Source organism: Maylandia zebra, linkage group LG13 (assembly GCF_041146795.1).
Source record: "Maylandia zebra isolate NMK-2024a linkage group LG13, Mzebra_GT3a, whole genome shotgun sequence".
Classification (NCBI taxonomy): Eukaryota; Metazoa; Chordata; class Actinopteri; order Cichliformes; family Cichlidae; genus Maylandia; species Maylandia zebra.
The window spans coordinates 29,495,484-29,515,273 of record NC_135179.1 but is presented as its reverse complement, the minus strand read 5'-3'; the positions used below and the strand labels follow the sequence as shown (position 1 = coordinate 29,515,273).

General features: G+C 40.6%; 1 protein-coding gene across 4 annotated transcripts in view; it reads right to left on the bottom strand.

The window, feature by feature from the left end:
• Nucleotides 1-19,790, bottom strand: part of LOC101483689 (stromal membrane-associated protein 1) — a 145,483-nt gene that overhangs the window by 113,358 nt on the left and 12,335 nt on the right. For all 4 annotated transcript variants that reach the window (XM_024804617.2, XM_024804618.2, XM_024804619.2 and 1 more), the window contains exons 2-3: nt 8,591-8,724; nt 6,477-6,562 (exon numbers count right to left, since the gene is read on the bottom strand). In XM_024804617.2, the coding sequence (XP_024660385.1) occupies nt 6,477-6,562; nt 8,591-8,724 (220 nt within the window). The remainder of the gene's footprint in view (nt 1-6,476; nt 6,563-8,590; nt 8,725-19,790) is intronic.

Sequence of the window (19,790 nt, the reverse complement as noted above, 5' to 3'; positions counted from 1 at the left end):
TTTCTTGACATGCTTAATTGTTGAATCATGAAGAGAAGGTTGTAAGCAGGAGACTCTGTGTCTAAAGACAGGGGAGATAGATAGACCACATTCCACACCCCCACCTTACAGAAAGCAGAGAAACAACTGCCGAGGTCATAACTTAGGCGCTGTAACAGAGAAAAAAATGTGATGTTTTGGCTTTTACGACTAGCTGGGGGCCACTAGAGACTATAAAAAGCTGAGCAACCCGTCACCATTTTGAGACATGTGCCTGACCCTCTGGTAGCATCTCTCCCGTCCGGACGTTGTAATGCTCTGACTGTTGAATTGTATGGAAATAAATGATTGTTGATTGAGCATTGATACACCGAGTATTGTCCTTCCTTCAGCCCAAAGATTCAAAGAATTGGGAGATTTCAACAACAGCTAGTCATCGGGGAAGGAACAGTTAATTTTTTAACTATATCAGCAAGTTCTAAAGGAAAACAGCGAGACGCATATCTGTGAGGTGACTCTTAAGAGAAAGTGAGTCATGCAAAAAAGGTAAAAAAAAAGACTAAAGTTAATGTTCTGGAAGATTCCACTCAAAATCATCACCTCAAGAAAAGAGTTCAAGGTGTTCTGTACAGAGGATTTTATTAGCAGAAACACTAGCTGCAGTTTTTGCTACAACTTACATTGAAACCAAAGGTTTGTACACTTTTGCCCCTTAGAAATATGTGAGATGAGAGGCTAGGTAACAGAAGCGTCACATCTCAGAATAATAATACTGATCACTTTTATTCTTTTATATTGACCATTATCCCTAAATCTGACATCACATTGGGAGATTAGCAGCAGTAACTATGTTGAACACTTTGTGTAAAGGTAAAAACAATTATGCAATTGCTTGATTTAATCAATCTATCAGAGGATTGTTGATGTAAATCAAAGGATTTCATATTTACTGCACTGCTCACCTGTTTGAAATGATGCGTCGCTAAAGTCTGCAGCAGAAATTTGCTCAGCAAGTAACCTGACGAGAAATTACAGCATCACAACTAGAGCTGGGCGATATGAGATTTTTTCATATCACGATATGTTTTTTTCATTTCAGTCGATAACGATATCTATCACGATATAAGCCAAATAACTATATTTGTAAGATTTAAATGTGCCGTTGCTCACAAGTAAAATGTGAAATAATCAGCAGCTTGTTTTTATTTAAATATTTATTTCTCATAATAAGTTCAACAGGGTAGATGTACTTAAGGAACATGAGACTTTTTCAGATAAATAAAGGCAAATATTGCAAACTACACAAAAGGCAGCCGCTAAAGCGTTTAAGTTTCAAAATAGAACAAACAAAACAGACTAAATCGTCAATTCCACTTAGAAACAAAATATTAATTCTAAAAATAAATCTTAGTTTGTTTTACAGAAGAACAGACAAAACTGACTAACTTTTGTCAATATCAAATAAACTGAGAACTAAAAGGAAATTCTCAATCTGTCCTTGTTGTATAGCTGAGCTTTTCAAACAGTTTTAACAGTTACTTTAGTCTGACAAAAGCCGAATGACGAATTAGCGCTTCCAGTCAGAGACTGAGGCTACGTCCACACGTACACGGGTATTTTTGAAAACGGAGATTTTCCGTTTTCGTTTTAAAAAATAATCCGTCCACACATAAAGGCAGAAATGAAGGAAAACGCTGCTATGAACATGCCAAAGCAGCAGGTGGCGCTAGATTCCTAACCGTGCAGAAATGTTGGCCAATCAGAAGTCTAGAAGCCTCGGTGGGAAAAAGTCGTATGTGTGGACGGACAGTAACTGTGTGTATATGTAAGCATTTAAACACTGCAGAGAGTAGAATTAACAGTATTGTAGAAATTCATTTCACCGAAACAATAACGTGGCGCACAGTGTGACGCATGCACCAGTTTATTGTATTTCCAGACTTGCTTTCGGCACAATTTACAGTGCACGCTACTCTGTTTTTTGTCAGACTTGAAATAGCCGAAATACCTTCACACTACGGAACTTCTATGGCTCTTCCGTTCGACAATCTCTCCGGCATTGGAACCATCATCTGTTTTCTCTTCGGTCACGCTCGGTTGATTTTTCTAGTCGGCACACTCATTTCCTCCATTACGCGCTGGCTCCATTACCCGCTGGCTGCTTCCCAAACAAACACACGTGCGGCTTGGCACTTGTGCTGTACGTAACAAGTCACGCGACGTGACGCTGCGGCTGTGATTGGTTCGGCTCTGCGCTACTTAATTTGGATTGGCTGACCTTTTTTTTTTTTTTTTTTTTAAAGAGGACAAGAGCGGCGAGGTCTATCACGATAGCTTAATTTCTCTATCGAGTAAAAGTTATATCGCGATACATATCGTTATCGTTCTATCGCCCAGCTCTAATCACAACTAAGTGAAAGTGTCAGAAAGAGTGAAGAGGGGCTTTGTCAGCTTTAAATCCTGATTAGACTGAGTGTTTGTAAAAGGGCCCGGCAGAAACTGGATCAATTGTATCCTAAACACGATGAGGCAGATCTAAAGTGAGCGCACCATTAGAAGATCGATGCCTGAACATTTGTTGGCTGAGAGCTGAAGGGAAGCAAATTCATCAAAAAAGTGTTTTCTAAATAAAGAACACAAGATTCCAAATCAGTAAAAGTTATGTCAAGAAGGCTTTCTAGTAGTGGCCTCAGATGACAAGTCTTTAACCACTTCTGGGGCAGGAACACAAGGTTTGGGCTAAGAGATTTGAAAAGTTCCCTTTGCTGACAATCGGCAGCTAAACGTTTGGGCCATGAACAGAAGGCTGTATGTCAGGAGAATAATAGACAGCGTAATACTGCAGAGGATTTCAGTTAATTGGAGTCGGACACCTGAATGAATCAGACAGCTGTTGGTCTCTCTCCTGATTTCCTCTGTCTAAATGTTGTCTTTAACAGTTTTCATAAAATCAGCCAAAGAAATGGGAACAAATTTTGCATTTTGGTGACAGACATGTAAAATCGGTTCTCTGCCAGGTTGTCTGTTCTGTGTAGATACAACAGTGGTTCATCCTGGGTCTAGTTTTATGCTCGAATGATTAACAGGTCACTTTTAAGTGGCTTAACAAACAAACTAACAAAAAAACGTTTATTGAGTGGGGGAAAAAAAAAACAGCCTGAAAAAGATGCCTCAACACCACCTTAAAAGGTCAGCTCATTAGAAGCAAACTATAAAAAGAATTAAGGGTTGACTCGAGACTTTTGCACAGTACTGAATATTACGTTTGAAACCCATACAGTATTTAAATGTATATACAATTTAGCCATCCATCCATTTTCTTCCACTTTTCCAATTTGCTAGAATGTATCACTTTTGGACATAGTTATAATGTTTCTCTTTTAAAAAGGGCAAAAAAATGATGCAAAAGAAAACAAAACCAAACTATTAACATGTCTGATTTCCATATGTGCGATGCTCGTCTCTCCATTTCATGATCACCAGGAAGTTTAATAAAAGACGCTCGGTCTAGACATGGATTTTGATTCTTTGCCACACGCTGCGAGTGACATGACTTATAATGTTCACTCCATTTGATGGATCAGCAAACTTTTCCCAGATAAAAAGGGGGGCACACGAACAACTGAGGTAATAGGAGAACACATTTACACTAAGAACCCCAACAATGTCAAAGGAAAAACACGCACACGACAGTGAGATAAGTGAGGATACACAAACAATCAACCCCACTCTCTCACTCTATCTTTCCCTAAACACACAAACCAACACAACTGCGTGCTGCTGTGCCGCAAATCCTGACGTTCTTATCTGCCTATTTCAGCAGTGACGCTTCTGTCGGATCAAGTAAAAGACTTTAGAAGATTGAAAAATGATGACCACCCGCACGAGTGGAGCTGCTAGATAGGCTGGAAGAGGAGGCCTGCTGTGGCTGCGTCTCAAACACACTGCTTATTTATTACTGTTGACTAGAAACAGCAGAGCAGAACTAGGATGCTGCACTGAGATACCAACCATGGCACTCACGGCTGTAGTGGATAAATGTGTGGCCTGGTGACACGGTGGTTAGGCACACGTGACCACAAATCTCATGAAAGACCGATAAAACACACCAAAGGGGGCAGGGATTCTGACATAAGGGCGACTGCTGTTCTTTGACATAAAATCAAAGTCTGGGTCACAATTAAACTCATTTCATATTTATAACACTGTAATACTGGGGACTATTTTACCAAGTATCAACAGAAAGACCTCATCTGTGCTACCCACATGCTGTTTCAATTTCTATTTTCAATTTCAAAACCTAATACTACAAAAATCACCACAAATTACGCATTTGATGCACCTGTTAGTTTCATATAATTCAGTTTTTTTCCACATTGATAACTAACAAAAAAGCTGGTCTAAGATTAAAACATTTAAAGTAAAAGCACATGTTCAAATGTGACTAACTTGATAAAATACTGCTGCATTACTGGTATTTTTATTTAAAACAGTATTTAAAACATTTTCTAAGACAACATTAATCTCAAATCCCATTTTAGTCCATACGTGTGTAAAACACGCCTGCATCTATGAATATCAATGCATTCAAACTCACACACACACACACACACACACAAAATACAGAGACAGGACTCAAAGTCCATTTCGTCATTTATATACATAAGCACAGTAAACAGCAGGGCTGAGAAGCTGCGTGAGTATAAACAGAGGAGTACACACAGAAACAGCCACATTCAGGCGCGAGCTCCTCTAATCCTGGGTCTGTTATCTGCTGCTTTCAGCCAGCGGCGATGCTGTCAGAGCAACTAATGGACTTCAAAAGAGTGAAGAATGATGACCACCCGCACAAATGGGCCTGCCAGATACAAGATAGGGTATTAGAGGAACATTTCAAACAGGGAGATTATTTATTTTGGTCTGCTGGTGGAAATATGAACATATGCTGGTGTGTTAACCACACAGCTGTCTTGTCTTGTATCTTGGAAAAGGGCAAGCTGGAAAGCGCTGTTACAGCTCTGCGTATAAACACAAACTGCTCGATATGTCCCGGTTAAATGTGCGGAAAGATGCAGAAGTGGCAAGCCTCTGTGTGGAAATGATGTGTGGCGATGTGTGTGCAGCTGAAGCTCAAGCCTGATAACCACAATGAGTTCGATTTGAGATTGTAACGTCATAATGAAAAAGGACTGCATCTTTATCTTGTTGCTGTAAAGCTTTCTGACTTTTGATTATTTATCAGTATTTGCAGAAACACAAAAAAATAAAATCACTTACAATATATTTAAACATTTTAGGGATTTGTAGTAAAAATAAATTGAACAGGTAACTGGCACAGTCAATTACTTACTAATTATAAAACCACTTTTTTAAAAAAATCTTTCCTTATTGGGACATAAGGAATTTACTGTACAGTAAAAAAAAAAAACCCTGCAAATTAAAATGTGCTGTAAATTCTGCATTTTCAATTCAAATCCAGTTGTTTTTTTCTGCATCTCACATACATCAAAAAATGAGTATCGGCTGGTTAAAATATGAAAAAGCCGAGTCCAGCTCCAAATTTTAAACAAACCAATACTCAAACATTTTTTTTTTTGCATTTGTCCCAAATTACAGATTCTGATTCTAACGATAAAGGCCAGGGAAAAATTTAATGTGTAAACACTGTCATAGATTTTAATGTGCGAAAAAAAAAAGGCTCAAAGTGGTTTGATGGACCACCTTCCAAAAAAATATTTCTTTAAAACGATTTGATATATGAAGCTAAAATTTCCCGGCAACCATTATATATTCAAACGTTATACCATAAAAGTTTATGCATATTGGAGGGCAGAAGACTTGTGTTGATTTGAGACCTAATGGCCCAGTGTCTCCACTGTGCAGCCTGAACACAGCCCCACAGGTTCTTTAAAGGCCCATTTGATAAAGAAGCCGAGTGATGGAGTGTTGCGTCAGGTCACTTGCCCCATCACCTCAAATCCAAGTGATGCGGTTTGTGATGAAGCGCAGAGTGAAGGAAAAGCAGCCAACAAGTGCTCGGCATATATGGGAACTCCTTTGAGACTGCTGGAAGAGCTCCAGGTGATGACTTCATGAAGCTGGCTGATGAATGGAGAGTTTACAAAGCAGTTATGAAACCAAAGACTGAAATATTTAAAGTTTTGTGCTTGATATAATGCGATATGTCCAAACCTTTGACCTGTATGGTGGTATAATGCATAAACTACTTATTTATGGTGACATTTAGAGTTTATATGTAGCTACATGATGACAGGAGCTTTTATATTTGCATGTAGATATCCCGACATGTGTGGCGAAACAGAGGCTTTTATATCTGTGTGTACTGAAGTTGGCAGTTTTAATGCATATGTAATATGAAAGCAGTGATTAAAGTGTTCAGTGAGAGCGATGCTTTATTCCAGTGCATCTGTTTTTACGAGAATAGAGGCTGAGAATAATAAAAAAAAAGAGTGAGGGAGACAGCAGGAGGAGGATACTGGTCCGTCTGTGGTCGCCTGAAGTTCTCCGGTAGGTGGGCTTCATACAGCTGTCTGGCCCTGGTGTTGCCCATGTCCACCATACTCTACGAGGAGGGGAGGAAGGAAAAAGAGCCGAGAGAGAAAAGACGGAAAAACTGTGTCATTAATACAGAAAAGGCAGTCGGTAAAACACATTTAAGACCTTGTCAAACACACACAGCGAGTTCTTTCATACTTCACATTTGCATTCAACTCAATTTGCTGCAGATTCCTTCCCACTCGCACACAAACACGCACATGCCAAGTGAAAGACACACTGGCCGTATGTGTCAGGGCTAAATTAAGAGGAGGGTGATGAATGGGGTGATGATAGGAGAAGTGGAGGAGACGGAGTCGGAATAATCAGCCATCCAGAATTAATTAGTCATTGAAAACAGTGATTAACATTCAGACTGAGCCCCGTTCCACTCGCACTCAGCTGATGGATCGGCACAGCACGGGAGAAACGCACAGGCACACACCTTTCCCCTGCTACACACCAAGCGAGTACTGCTGTGTGAGCTTCACAGATGTACACAGACACACACAAACACAGAGTGTGAAATAAAATCAATGTGACATGCTAGTTATCCACAAAACACAGCTCCGCACTTACAAATTAGCATTATAGGCTCTCTGTATTCCCTCTGCATGTGCATTTGCACACGTGCTGCTGTGCATGTACTGCACATGGCTGCGTGTGTGTGTGTGTGTGTGTGTGTGTGTGTGTGTGTGTGTGTGTGTGTGTGTGTGTGTGTGTGTAAAAACACTGAATGCATACTAAACAGTGGATTTCTGAGGCTGTGTCAGTGCATACAGAGTGACCTTGCAGTATATGCATAACTTCACCTATCAAGGTAACCCTTAAAATGCACTTTTTTGGGGGGTACCATCTGGGTTTTTTGCATTTGCTCATGCCAAGATGTCTTAGGGCCGTTTATTTATTCTTTTTTTGGCTCAGCCAGCTCTAAATACAACAATAGTATAATACATCTTTTTCTTTTTGCTGCTCTCTTCAGGGGTCGCCACAGCAGATTATCTGCCTCCGAGCATCCTCCACTCTCACACCAACCTCCTCCTTCACCACCTTCTCTGCGGTCTCCATTCCTCCTTTCCTGCCATCTTTAATGTCCTTTGCCCAGAAGGATAATAGTTGTTTATGAAAAATGGATTACACACAATAAAATATAAAAAAACAAAACAATTAAAGGTTTTTAAACACACAGCAAATGTGTGTACAGAAAGAAATGAGAATGTCAGTGAGCTAGGACACTATATGAGGACTGTAGAATCTACTATGAAAACAGAACGCTGCATTAGGCCTTAGTGATGCATGTTGGCAAGACATTATTCATTTTAAATGTTATTATAAATTTTTCTGATAGAGCCCATACTTTATTGCGTCTGTTCTTGATTTTTGACAAACTTTAAAAGACAGCTGTTATATTGTCTCTGAAATGCTCGGAGGCAACTCAGGTGTGTTTAGCAACCTTAAGTATGCTTAAGTATAAAAAAGAAACATGCCAGTACATATAAAAGGAAAAGACTGAGGGTGTATTATTGCCAACTAGTTCTCTATTCCCACCCCTATTAAGCACCAGCAGCTCCTGTTTATGTTTGAAACATAAATGAACCAGATCACTGTTTGATAACTGTAATTAAAAAAAAAATCATAAGGATCATGTTTCGTATAATTTGGAGGTGGGTTTCTTGCCTTTGCCTGAATGAAAAATGAGAAGAAAGAAAAAAGACTCAAAAACCTAAATAATAAATCTTTCCTCCTGTTGTTTTTACTATTTTGACCATTTGCCTTGTTCCAAATGCTCTAATTTCAAATGTAAATCATCCTTGAAAGCAGAACAGGTTGCACACAAGCAACAAGTGAAAACAATGAGTCTTAAGGTTTTTGCTATTATTTGTGATCTTTACTACATAGATTTAAAACCTACAAAAAGAAATACAGTGAGCTTTTGTTTGTAAGTGGCAGAGATCATTAAAAGAATTAAACAATAACAGATTACGGGGTACAAGTTATATCAATGCATTAAGAAGCCTTAAAAGCAGTACTAGTATGGGGAGCATCATTTGCATACCTGGATCTGCTCAGGTGTCCACTGATCCAAATTGACAGATTTGACTCTGGAGATGTGGACACCCAGGTTGCGGTGGATGCCGGCACAGCGGATACACATGAACACCCCGAGGTTCCATGACGCCCACCGAGGCCCTGAAATGGAAAAGAAGAAAAGAGGATATTTCCACTATGAATTACTCCGGTTGCAGTTTTATTGTAAAACTCCTGCTGTGTTGTAGTTTAAGTGACTTGCTGCTGCATGTGAGTTGATCCCAATCATTTTCAACAATTTAGACTGCAAAGGAACTCAAAAACCCAAATAAACTCAAAACTGTGGAAGTGAAAGAACAGCAGGAAGTAAAGAACCAATGAAATACAACTGTGAAATGAAAAAGCAAGCCAGGAGTACTCTTCTCTTTGAAGCTCTTTACCCCACCACCATCCTACAAAACTATGCTTTCAAGTATGAAAAGGTACCTGTATCTGGCACTTGCTGCTACATACTGTGAAATTATTTATTTTTTAGATTTTCTAGGCTCCAGCATGCTATCCACTGGTTTGAACAGTTTTTAAGCTACTGCTCTCCTGGAATTTTCAGTTAAGGATAATCACTCTGAAATGAATGTCAGATAAAGCTACCAATTTTAGGCTCAGAATATAGCAACAATGGACAATGGATCGACCAGTGGTCTTAACCAGCCTTATATCAAGTGAGGAATTGTCTTGGTAGCCACTTAAAGTAATCAGTCATGATTTAATTGGCACCACCTCCGAGTCTATTTACTAACTGTGTGCATATTTTTATTGCCAGAGTTTAACCTTTTATAAGGTCTACATGATAACACACAATGTCACAAAGCATAAGGTCTGCCCAATTGCTTTAATAAACACAGGTTCAGTGGACTTAAGCATCCTCCCTAGTAGCGCCAGATGTGGATCAAGTTGAACACTTTTAAGATGTGACAGAACAAGAGATATGAAGGATGGGAAGGAGGAGCTTGGTACAGAACCGAGCACCTGTGCTGTACCGCACCATTGGAGTGACAAGAGTGTCGAGCCCAAAGGTAAAGCTTTCATTTACCAGTCAATCAACGTTCTAAAAAACACCAAAAGCCATGAGGTTTGTTCTTTGGAAGAATAACCTTGAGGATAAATGAGGTACCTCTCTTCAGCCCTAGAGATAGGGTGGGAGGCAACTTCAAGCCGTGGATACAAGATAACTGGCCCTCCCTTAGCCCAGTTTTGCTGGAGGTTTCTTCCTTCCCTCTGTTGCCAAATGCTTGGTAGGGTTGTCTGTTTGATGAGGTTTTCTCTGAATTACTGTATTTACTTTACAATATAAAGTGCCTTCAAAATGTTGTTGTGATTTGAAGCTATATGAAAAAAATATTCAACTGAATTAAAATTCTGGTTTTTGTAGTGGTTAGTTACACTACTTCAAAAGTATTTGTCTACTTTCACAAGAATATGAACTTTGTTTCCCTGATCAATAGGAGTTAATATGGTATCAACTCACTGTTTGTATCTATATATACACACATCTTCCCAAAGTTGGGAGCATAAAATTTTCCAAAATATCTTGGTAAGCTGAAGCATTAACATTTCACTTGAACACAAATGTTTGCGGAAGCATTCTGCATATCTAGGTTCTTGGTTTTATAGACCTGTAGCCATGGAAGTGAATGGTACACCATAATTCAATGATTTGGATTGTTGAGTGAATATTTCTGCCACTATAGTTTATGTGACGTGCTTTGGAAGAAGTTTGCTAGTGAACAAAGAACAGCAGGTTGTGAACAGCTTTAACAAAGTCAAATCAACACAAATTCAAACTCACAAGAAACAATTTGAACAAAGTCTTTGACAAAGTGTTGTAGTTGTGTGAAGTACACCATCAGGTTTCAGCAGAAATTAAAAAACATAAAAACATAAAATCCAAGCACCAAGAATCAAAGCCTTGTTTTGCTTTGGTAATACTGTCTCACTCACTTTAGTATATCAGAATGTGCTAAATGCCATTTATAATATTCTGAGACATTTTAAAGACATTCTTATCAAAACGGTGCAGGAAGTAATATTCTGAATCCCTAAATCTTGAAGGAAAAGCATGAAGGCGTGTGGTTTTCATTTATGGATATCATTTGATTAGAGCCCATGCAGTTTATTACATATAAAAGCCAATTAAATGTGAATGTATGTGTCAATAGAATGGCTGCACTTAATCTGAAAGTGAAAGATACCATCCTAGGCGTTTAGGGTTGTGTCAGTGTCTGTCTTTTAAAGACAAAAAAAAAAAAGTCTTGAATTTTATTGTATGCATTCTCACTTCAATTTAGTGATTAAAGTTTTAATTAAATTTATTAAATTTAATTTAGAACCTACTTGAAAGTATGAAAGGTAATCATGAAAACAGTGTTTAACACAATGAAAGCAGCTTTGAGTTTAGAAAAGTGGTTTTGAAAACCTTTCCAGGGTCAAAATTATAGCAGTTTCCTTCTTCACGGCGAATGATCGAAACTTGACGTGCAGCCATGACGGCGGTGTTTCATGAAACCTCAAACGCTTCTCAAGATGACTGAGGCCTTAAGAATCCACTCACCGTAGGCCATGTGGATCTGATAAAGTCCCAAGGAGGAGTTCGTTAAATTATATGGCCTGAAAATGACCCCATAATTACACTTTCAACTCAAAGTGGCTGACTTCCTGTTGGATTTAGGTTATAGCTCCATGATTTCAGACCCATAGATGAAACAAAGCACAGGCACTGCTCTTTTGAAATATTCTAGGGGCCACTGTGGAGCCATTTTGCAGCAACTATCGATAAGAACTATAGAACTACAGGGTGGGCCATTTATATGGATACACCGTAATAACATGGGAATGGTTGGTGATATTAAAGTCCTGTTTGTGGCACATTAGTATATGTGAGGGGGCAAACTCCTCAAGATGGGTGGTGACCATGGTGGCCATTTAGAAGTCGGCCATCTTGGATACAACTTTTGTTTTTTCAATAGGAAGAGGGCCATGTGACACATCAAACTTATTGGTAATGTCACAAGAAAAACAATGGTGTGCTTGGTTTCAACGTAACTTTATTCTTGTATCACAAACTTGTCACCAGTGTTCGTCAAGTTATTTGAAAATAGTAATTAGTTACTAATTACTGAGTACTTCTCCAAGAAAGTTTCCAGTTTCTTTTATGATTACTTATTTTCAAAAGTAATTAGTTACTTTATTACTTTTAAAAAACATGATACACAACCTGAATACCTTTTAGCCCAACTCTATTTTTTCTGCATAATCCATCATATAAAATTGAATGAAATGAGAAAGTGTCTTTTTAAAACTTGTTTTATAAGTTTTAATCTTTTAACTTTATGCACATTGCATCAAGTGAAAATGACATTATGTACAACAGTCTTTGACTTGAAGAAATGTGTTTAACATTTAAACCTATTTTCTGCATATTCCGGCATATAAAATAATTTTTTGTGTTTACACTCGCTCTTTCAAATAGATGCAAGTAAAACACAGCAAAAAATAAATAAAATCAAAGCTTAAGCGGCACCAAGTCTTGTCACTCTTTAACCTCCTAGAACCTGGCGTCCACATAGTATGTGGACATCACAATTTGGGTTATTTAGACCAAAATACTTAATTTTGCTCTACAAGGGCCTGATATCCACTTACGCGGACATTATTCTGCTACTGTTCTATCAAAATTTTAAATGAATATCCTCATATGTAGCTCTCATTTTTCTTAGAAACAAAAATTTGGTATTTCTTTGTTTTTACATTCATCAGGTCCCAATATGCCCAAATATCAAAGAGAAATTAAAAATGCATGCCGTGGAAGAGTTCGGGTCTTAGGAGGTTAATCTATTTTCACCTGCTTAGCAGGAGAGGGGCCGGTGGAGGTTTGCCCGGTGCCGCAGCGGTCATGTCAGTAGGCGGGATCCGGGGGTTTCTCTATGAATGTCACATTCCCGTGGCAGCGTGCTCAGTGCTTGCTCAGATTTGAAGTTGAATTTTTCGCTGTAGAATGAATTTTCTTCCCACAGAGTGTACAGCAGACGCTAATGTTTTTGTCACTTTTTACAGAATCAAACTCAAAAGTAATGTCAGTACCTCCGAGCTTTAAATGCTGCGTCGTACTCTCGCCCACACTCCCTGTTTTCCATTGTTGATCTACACACGTCTGCTGCTGCCACGAACGTCAAAAACTGTGTCATGAGACACTCTCACAAAGTGTCGGTTTAATAACGCAGTAAGGCAGCATGCTTACGGGAAAGTAACAGTAATCCAATTACTTTTTTGCAATAGTAACCCCTTACTTTAAAAGTAATCGGACTACAGTAACGCATTTATTTTAACGCGTTACTGCCCATCTCTGCCCATCACATAATTAAAATCACAGTCTGTGACGTCTCAAAATCAGATTAAAAAAAATTTGGAAACCTGTTTTTCAGAACAATCTGAAGCCTCAGTTTCAAATAATGAGCATTACTTTTGCATAACGTTTCCTTATTTATATGAGTTGAGAAATAAGTGCAATATCCCATCCATCCATCCATCTTCATCCGCTTTGTCCGGGGCCGGGTCGCGGGGGCAGCAGCCTAAGCAAAGAGGCCCAGACCTCCCTCTCCCCAGCCACCTCCTCCAGCTTGTCCGGGGGAATACCAAGGCGTTCCCAGGCCAGCCGAGAGATATAATCTCTCCAGCGTGTCCTGGGTCTGCCCCGGGGCCTCCTCCCGGTGGGACATGCCTGGAACACCTCACCCAGGAGGCGCCCAGGGGGCATCCTTGTCAGATGCCCGAACCACCTCAGCTGGCTCCTTTCGATGTGGAGCAGCAGCTGCTCTACTCTGAGCCCCTCCCGGATGGCCGAACCTCTCACCCTATCTCTAAGGGAGAGGCCAGCCACCCTTCGGAGGAAGCTCATTTCTGCCGCTTGTATCCGCGATCTCGTTCTTTCGGTCACTACCCACAGCTCGTGGCCATAGGTGAGGGTAGGGACGTAGATCGACCGGTAAATTGAGAGCTTCGCTTTTACACTCAGCTCCCTCTTCACCACGACGGACCGGTGCAGCGTCCGCATTACTGCAGCTGCAGCCCCAATCCATCTGTCGATCTCCTGCTCCCTTCTCCCATCACTCGCGAACAAGACCCCGAGATACTTGAACTCCTCCACTTGTGGCAGGAACTCATCCCCGACCCGGAGTGGGCACTCCACCCTTTTCCGGCTGAGAACCATGGCCTCAGATTTGGAGGTGCTGATCCTCATTCCCGCTGCTTCACACTCGGCTGCGAACTGTTCCAGTGCGAGCTGGAGGCCTTCACCCGATGAAGCCAACAGAACCACATCATCTGCAAAAATCAGAGATGAGATTCTGAGGCCACCAAAGCGAAAGCCCTCCGCCACTTGGCTGCGCCTAGAAATCCTGTCCATAAAAATTATGAACAGAACCGGAGACAAAGAGCAGCCCTGGCGAAGCCCATCACCCACCGGGAACGGGTCCGACTTATTGCCGGCAATGCGAACCAAGCTCTTGCAACGGTTGTATAGGGATCGAATGGCCCGTAGCAATGGGCCAGACACCCCATATTCCCGCAACACCTCCCACAGGACACCCCGAGGGACACGGTCGAATGCCTTCTCCAAGTCCACAAAACACATGTAGACTGGTTGGGCAAACTCCCATGCACCCTCAAGTATCCTGGAGAGGATAAAGAGCTGGTCCAGTGTTCCGCGACCAGGACGAAAACCGCATTGTTCCTCCTGTATCCGAGGTTCGACTAACGGACGAACTCTCCTTTCCAGCACCCTGGCATAGACTTTCCCAGGGAGGCTGAGGAGTGTGATCCCCCTGTAGTTGGAACACACCCTCCGGTCCCCTTACTTAAAGATGGGGACCACCACCCCGGTCTGCCAGTCCACAGGTACTGCCCCTGATCTCCACGCAACATTGCAGAGGCGTGTCAACCAGGACAGCCCTACAACGTCCAGAGCCTTCAGGAAGTACAATATCCCTTTTAAGCATAATGTCAGATAACAATAAGAACCTCCATTTTAAATCAACGACCTATTGTTTAAAAAATAAAATTAAAAAAATACGATGAATAATGGTATCATCTAACGTTGCTTGATTGTACTATAGGCACAATTTGAACAATGTAGTTAAGGCAGAATACTAAGGGCATCCTCCACATGCTCCGAACAATGCAGCATGCACAGTTCAACAATGTGTTAAGATAAAAGATTTTGCACTTGCCCAGAACGACCACATTCAAGGGGAAGAAGAGAGGCTTCTTTGTAGTCTGGGAGCCAAGATGCTCGGCACACAAATTTGAAGAGTCTGTTAACACTGAAAAGAATTACAGCACTGTTTTTTTAAGCTCTGCCTTACTTTCACACCAATTTTCTTCTCAGGAAAATTAAGAAAATTCAGACAAAAGGTTCATATACAGTAGTCCGTAGAACATCAAGCCCTCTGAAATCCCAAATACTAATATAATTGTGCATACTAGTCAGTTCTCTAAAATATCTTTTTTTGAGTAAACTCAGGGTAAGAGCTTCCCACAGAAATCTGTGCAAATGCATCATCCATCATGGCACAAAGCAACCCAAGCTCAGCCAAATCTCCATGGAGATGAATAGGAGATGGCATGGAAATGACAGTCAAATCATTTTAATGGGCTAGTGGCTACAGTCCCGCAGCGTCATCTTTGGCTCCATCCTTCTCCAGACCATGAAGCTTACTATCTGTCAATCCAAGGACTGAAAATGGCATTGAACACAGCACGCACAAAGGTGCAACTTCTTTGGGTCTAGGCTACATTATGGTGGTGCGGCAGCGCTGGTTGGATGGCGGCAGCAGCACACAGTGCAGTAGGATTGACTGTCTCGGCTAAGAGCATCAGTGTGTTAATGCAGTGGCACTAATGCACTAGACGGCCTAAAGGAGCATTAAAGCAGGGATGACTGAGTGTTAAGCCCAAATCAAGCAGCTCAGCTATTGTAAGCTGGGCTCTATCTGCTGGATATCTATCAGTATCTATTGGACTTCACTTTGGTCTGCTCTCAGATAACCTCTCTCAAAAATATTCCAGTACAAAATGTGCGACAGCCTCACCTGAGGTCTAATTACACACAACAGAAAACACAGTGCTTGAAGAGGCTGGAAATGAATTTTCAGTGCAGTGCAAAGCATCCAGATACACTCAGGCTTTCTTCACAGAAGGAATTCGGAGTGAAGAGGAAGGACTTCTAAATTGAAAAGTGAGTATTTCTAAATTGAAAATCCACAGAGCTTTAGAGTCTGGTTGTGCTTAGTCAAAAAGTAAAACTCATACAAATTATACCCCGAATGCTTAACTGTGTTGCACTACTTCTAGAAGCCAATAACATTCATCCATGCAATGACGAGTGGCTTGCACTGATGTTTCTTGATGCTCTGACTTGTGAGCAGGAGTCTCTGCGTCTCTGAGACTTTTCACTCTTTCACATCTTTACCCCTTCGACTTTCATTTCACACAACTGACTGTCTGATTGTTTGTCTAAAGTCACGTCCATATATGAAGTGTTTCACTCATTATTCATCACTTTGTAGACGACAGCTGTTTATTAGTGGACAGCTGCGGTTACCTAGGTAACTCTGCATTTACCACCTTGTCATTTGTCAATCAACTGTATCCTCTGCTCCTATTAGTGGCAACTTCAATTAACTCTGGATAACCCACACTTTTTTTCCTCCCAGTACTACATGATCTCGTGTCTCTTTCAGTGTATACAGCGCTAAATATAACCTATACCTTGACAGGAGATATGACTAGGGCTGCCACAAACGATTATTTTGATAGTCGACTAGTCACCGATTATTTTTGCGATTAGTCAACTAATCAGATCATGCATCCATTGTAAAATGTACAGCTTATTGCACCAGCAGCATCTGCTCTTATATAACTATCATTAGCTTACAGCTTTAAGTGTTTAAGGTGCTAACTAAAAATAAAGACAAGATGATAGTTTATTAAATTTTAATGAAATTTGCAGATTGTTTCGGTGAAGTTTAATAAACTTCTTGCTATCTAAAATATAACAGGACACCGGAGTATATTCTCGAGCATCTCATGCTCAGTTGTCTGCTTGACGTTTATTCAGCTGTGTAAAAACTATAACTTTAATCTCAGCCAAACCGATTTACTCAGGAACAAATAAAATACCAAAAAAAGGCCAAACAATAACATTTGTAAGTTATCTAAGTGACTTATATATCATGTTTAACCTTAGTAGCGAAAGACGGCAGTGGGTTTGAAAACGATTTCCCGGGAGTCCGGTGTTCTCACGGGCTCTAGTGAGCCTTGAACCCCGGCTAGCTATCGAGCTGGTGGGTAACAGACGTCTCCGAAAATGTCGGAGCGCTTTTGAAAATATGTGGTGTCTTGATAAACTGAGCCGATATTTGAGGTTTACACAGCTACATTCTCGCCTGAAAATATGTTAAACGTTTATTTTGTGACCCAGAAAGAATAATAAGAGTAATATTAAAACTAACTAGCTGCCGCCATTGTTGAAAACCGAGCTGGGCTGCGCTATGAATTCTGGGACACAGCTTCTTCTTCTTCGGGGTTTAACAGCAGCTGGCATCCTTGTACATGCAGTGCTGCCATCTTCTGTTTCAGTCCGTTATTACACTCTTAAATCCTGCTACTCATTCCTGCGGCTTTTGGGATCTTACAAAGCTTCAAACGACGCGTCGACTATTAAATCAGTCGTCGACGATTTTAATAGTCGACGTAATCGTGACTAGTCGACTAATCGTGGCAGCCCTAGATATGACTAAGGGATAATTCACAGATTATCAGTGTTTATAATGTTTGGCTTATTAAGTATAACACCAAGTTGACTTTCTCATCTGTATAGCAGGTCTTTTTTCAAGATTCATGCACAAAACTTGGGATGTTACCATGTTTTTTTCCTCTTTTATAATTTGCCAGTCTTTCTTTAACAATATGCTCCAGAGCAGCAGCAAAATCTGACTGCTGACCAACTTTATTTAAATTGGGGCTTTGCCTAGTTGTGCATATCTTATCAGGTTTACTGCTTTATCTAAATGTATCCTAGAAATTCAGTCTTTTTTGCGAGTTGAAAAAGGACCCACATGGAGTCTGTCTTAACCTAGTTAAAATGTACAATACAAGGTTGTTGGTGTCAAACATACTGCTGAGTCCTACAACAGGTGTGCAACCCAGCTGAAAAGTAAGGTTAACTCAGTTTAAATCTGAACTATAATTGGCTACAACATTTTTACAAACAGATCTTAAACACAAAAAGGGAAAACGCAGCCCACAAACTGATTAAATCTGGACCAGCAGTAGCAAAATATGAGCCTCTAAGCTGAAACTGTCATTCATCAACGAGGCATTCTGACATCTGAAGCTAACAGAAGACACGCCTCATGTTTAAAGCGCAGAATCTGCCCATTTACCCCTTCAAAAGCTACCACTATTAACTTAGCTAATGAATCTCATTAAGCTTCTATAATCATCCTGTTGTCCAATAATGGTAAACAAGTTTTACAAACAAGCAAGTTACAACTTTATACTGCTTTAGCAATTTTTTATGATACCGGTCCACTAAATTATAGGAGGCAGTGGGTAGCAAGTAAGTTGGTGGTGAAGTAGAAAATAAGCTCCCTGCTGTGCGTCACTCTTGTCAGCAACTGTATGATAGCTTGGTAATATTTGAGTGCAAAATGAATTTGCTGCACTCCTATGCTGGTTGAAGCCAGTGTGGCTAAGAAGGTTTCTGTTGGAAATCCTGTGTCAGTTTTATCTCCAAAAGCTCCTCCTCTGCCCCCTAGTGGGCAAAAACATCAATTATGCACGTTTAACTGCAAAAAAGGGAAAGCTCAATCTCACAGGTACTATGCTTCAAAAAAGGGGGGAAAAGGAAGAAGAAAAATGCTTTGGTGTAATGTAAAACCGGCTGGTTTAGCAATCTAAAAGTAGAGCTTCGGCCCTGCAGACTAAAGGCCACTCTGATATATGAGCTCCGACCTTCTACACTGGTCAGTGTCCATTAACCTACTGACCACTAATGTGCTGTCCTATTTTTAATTCCAATCTTTACCTCTGCCGATGGATATAATGTCTGGGAAGTGATCAGTACATGAAGGAGCCACAGCATTAGTATCTGTTCCCCTGTCTCGTGTAGATTCATCTTGACAAACTTTATATTTGCACTGAAGTTTGGACAAAAATAGACAGCTAAAAGGAGTTTCCTGCACCCCCTCCCCCAAACAAGCGCACACAATTTGTAGGCTGCTGACCTGAATAGACACAAAAACACGCCTGCACAAAAGACACACACAGCTGCACATGCATAAAAGCTAAGTGATACACCTACACACAAGCAATCACAGACAGCCACCCCAGCAAGTACACACACTAATATGTACAGATTAACACATTATTAGCAGCATGTGTAGACAGAAAGATGCAGAGGCAAATATTCCACTGTGACACGCACATGCACACACAACGCAGAGGAGCCCTGATGAGTGACAGAGGAACTTCCCAACTGCAAGGGGAGGTGGGCAGTCAGCCGAGCATGAAATTAAAGCCCCAACTGTCAACCTGAGGACAGTCAGGACGACGAGTGACAAGTGTGCGTAAACGCTGTGTGTGACAGGCAGGGTGGCCACAGGTGTATTCCGTGGAGATCAATCCAGTGCTCCTTTTCCTTTAGGGAAGCACTGGAAATTGTAGTTTAACGCTTTAGTGGCTGCAAAGAGGCAGCCTCTGTGGACCTGACCTGCAGAAATCTGCCTGGTCACAGTCACAACCACCCTTGTATCTCCTTCTTATTTGAATTACCTTTTCATTTATCTTTCACTCTGCTTTCCTTTGTCTTAATGCCCTATTAACACCTCGAAAGCTCAAATCGTTACAGAATATTCATGGCTCCTTTAATTATGTATGGATGCATGGATCTACTTTAGTTGCTCTCTTTTCTTTTCTAGGAACCAAAAACAAATGCTAATGTTAGTGCACAGAGGCTGAATGGCGCCCGAGGCGAGAAAAGGCACCATCCTTGTGCTTAAATTCAGCAGCAGTCTCATTTAAAGAAGGTTAACAACCCCCATTTTCTAATTAATAAAATGCCCTCTTAGTAAATCATTGAAAGACTGCCAGAATCTTCAGTACAGTATTGGAGT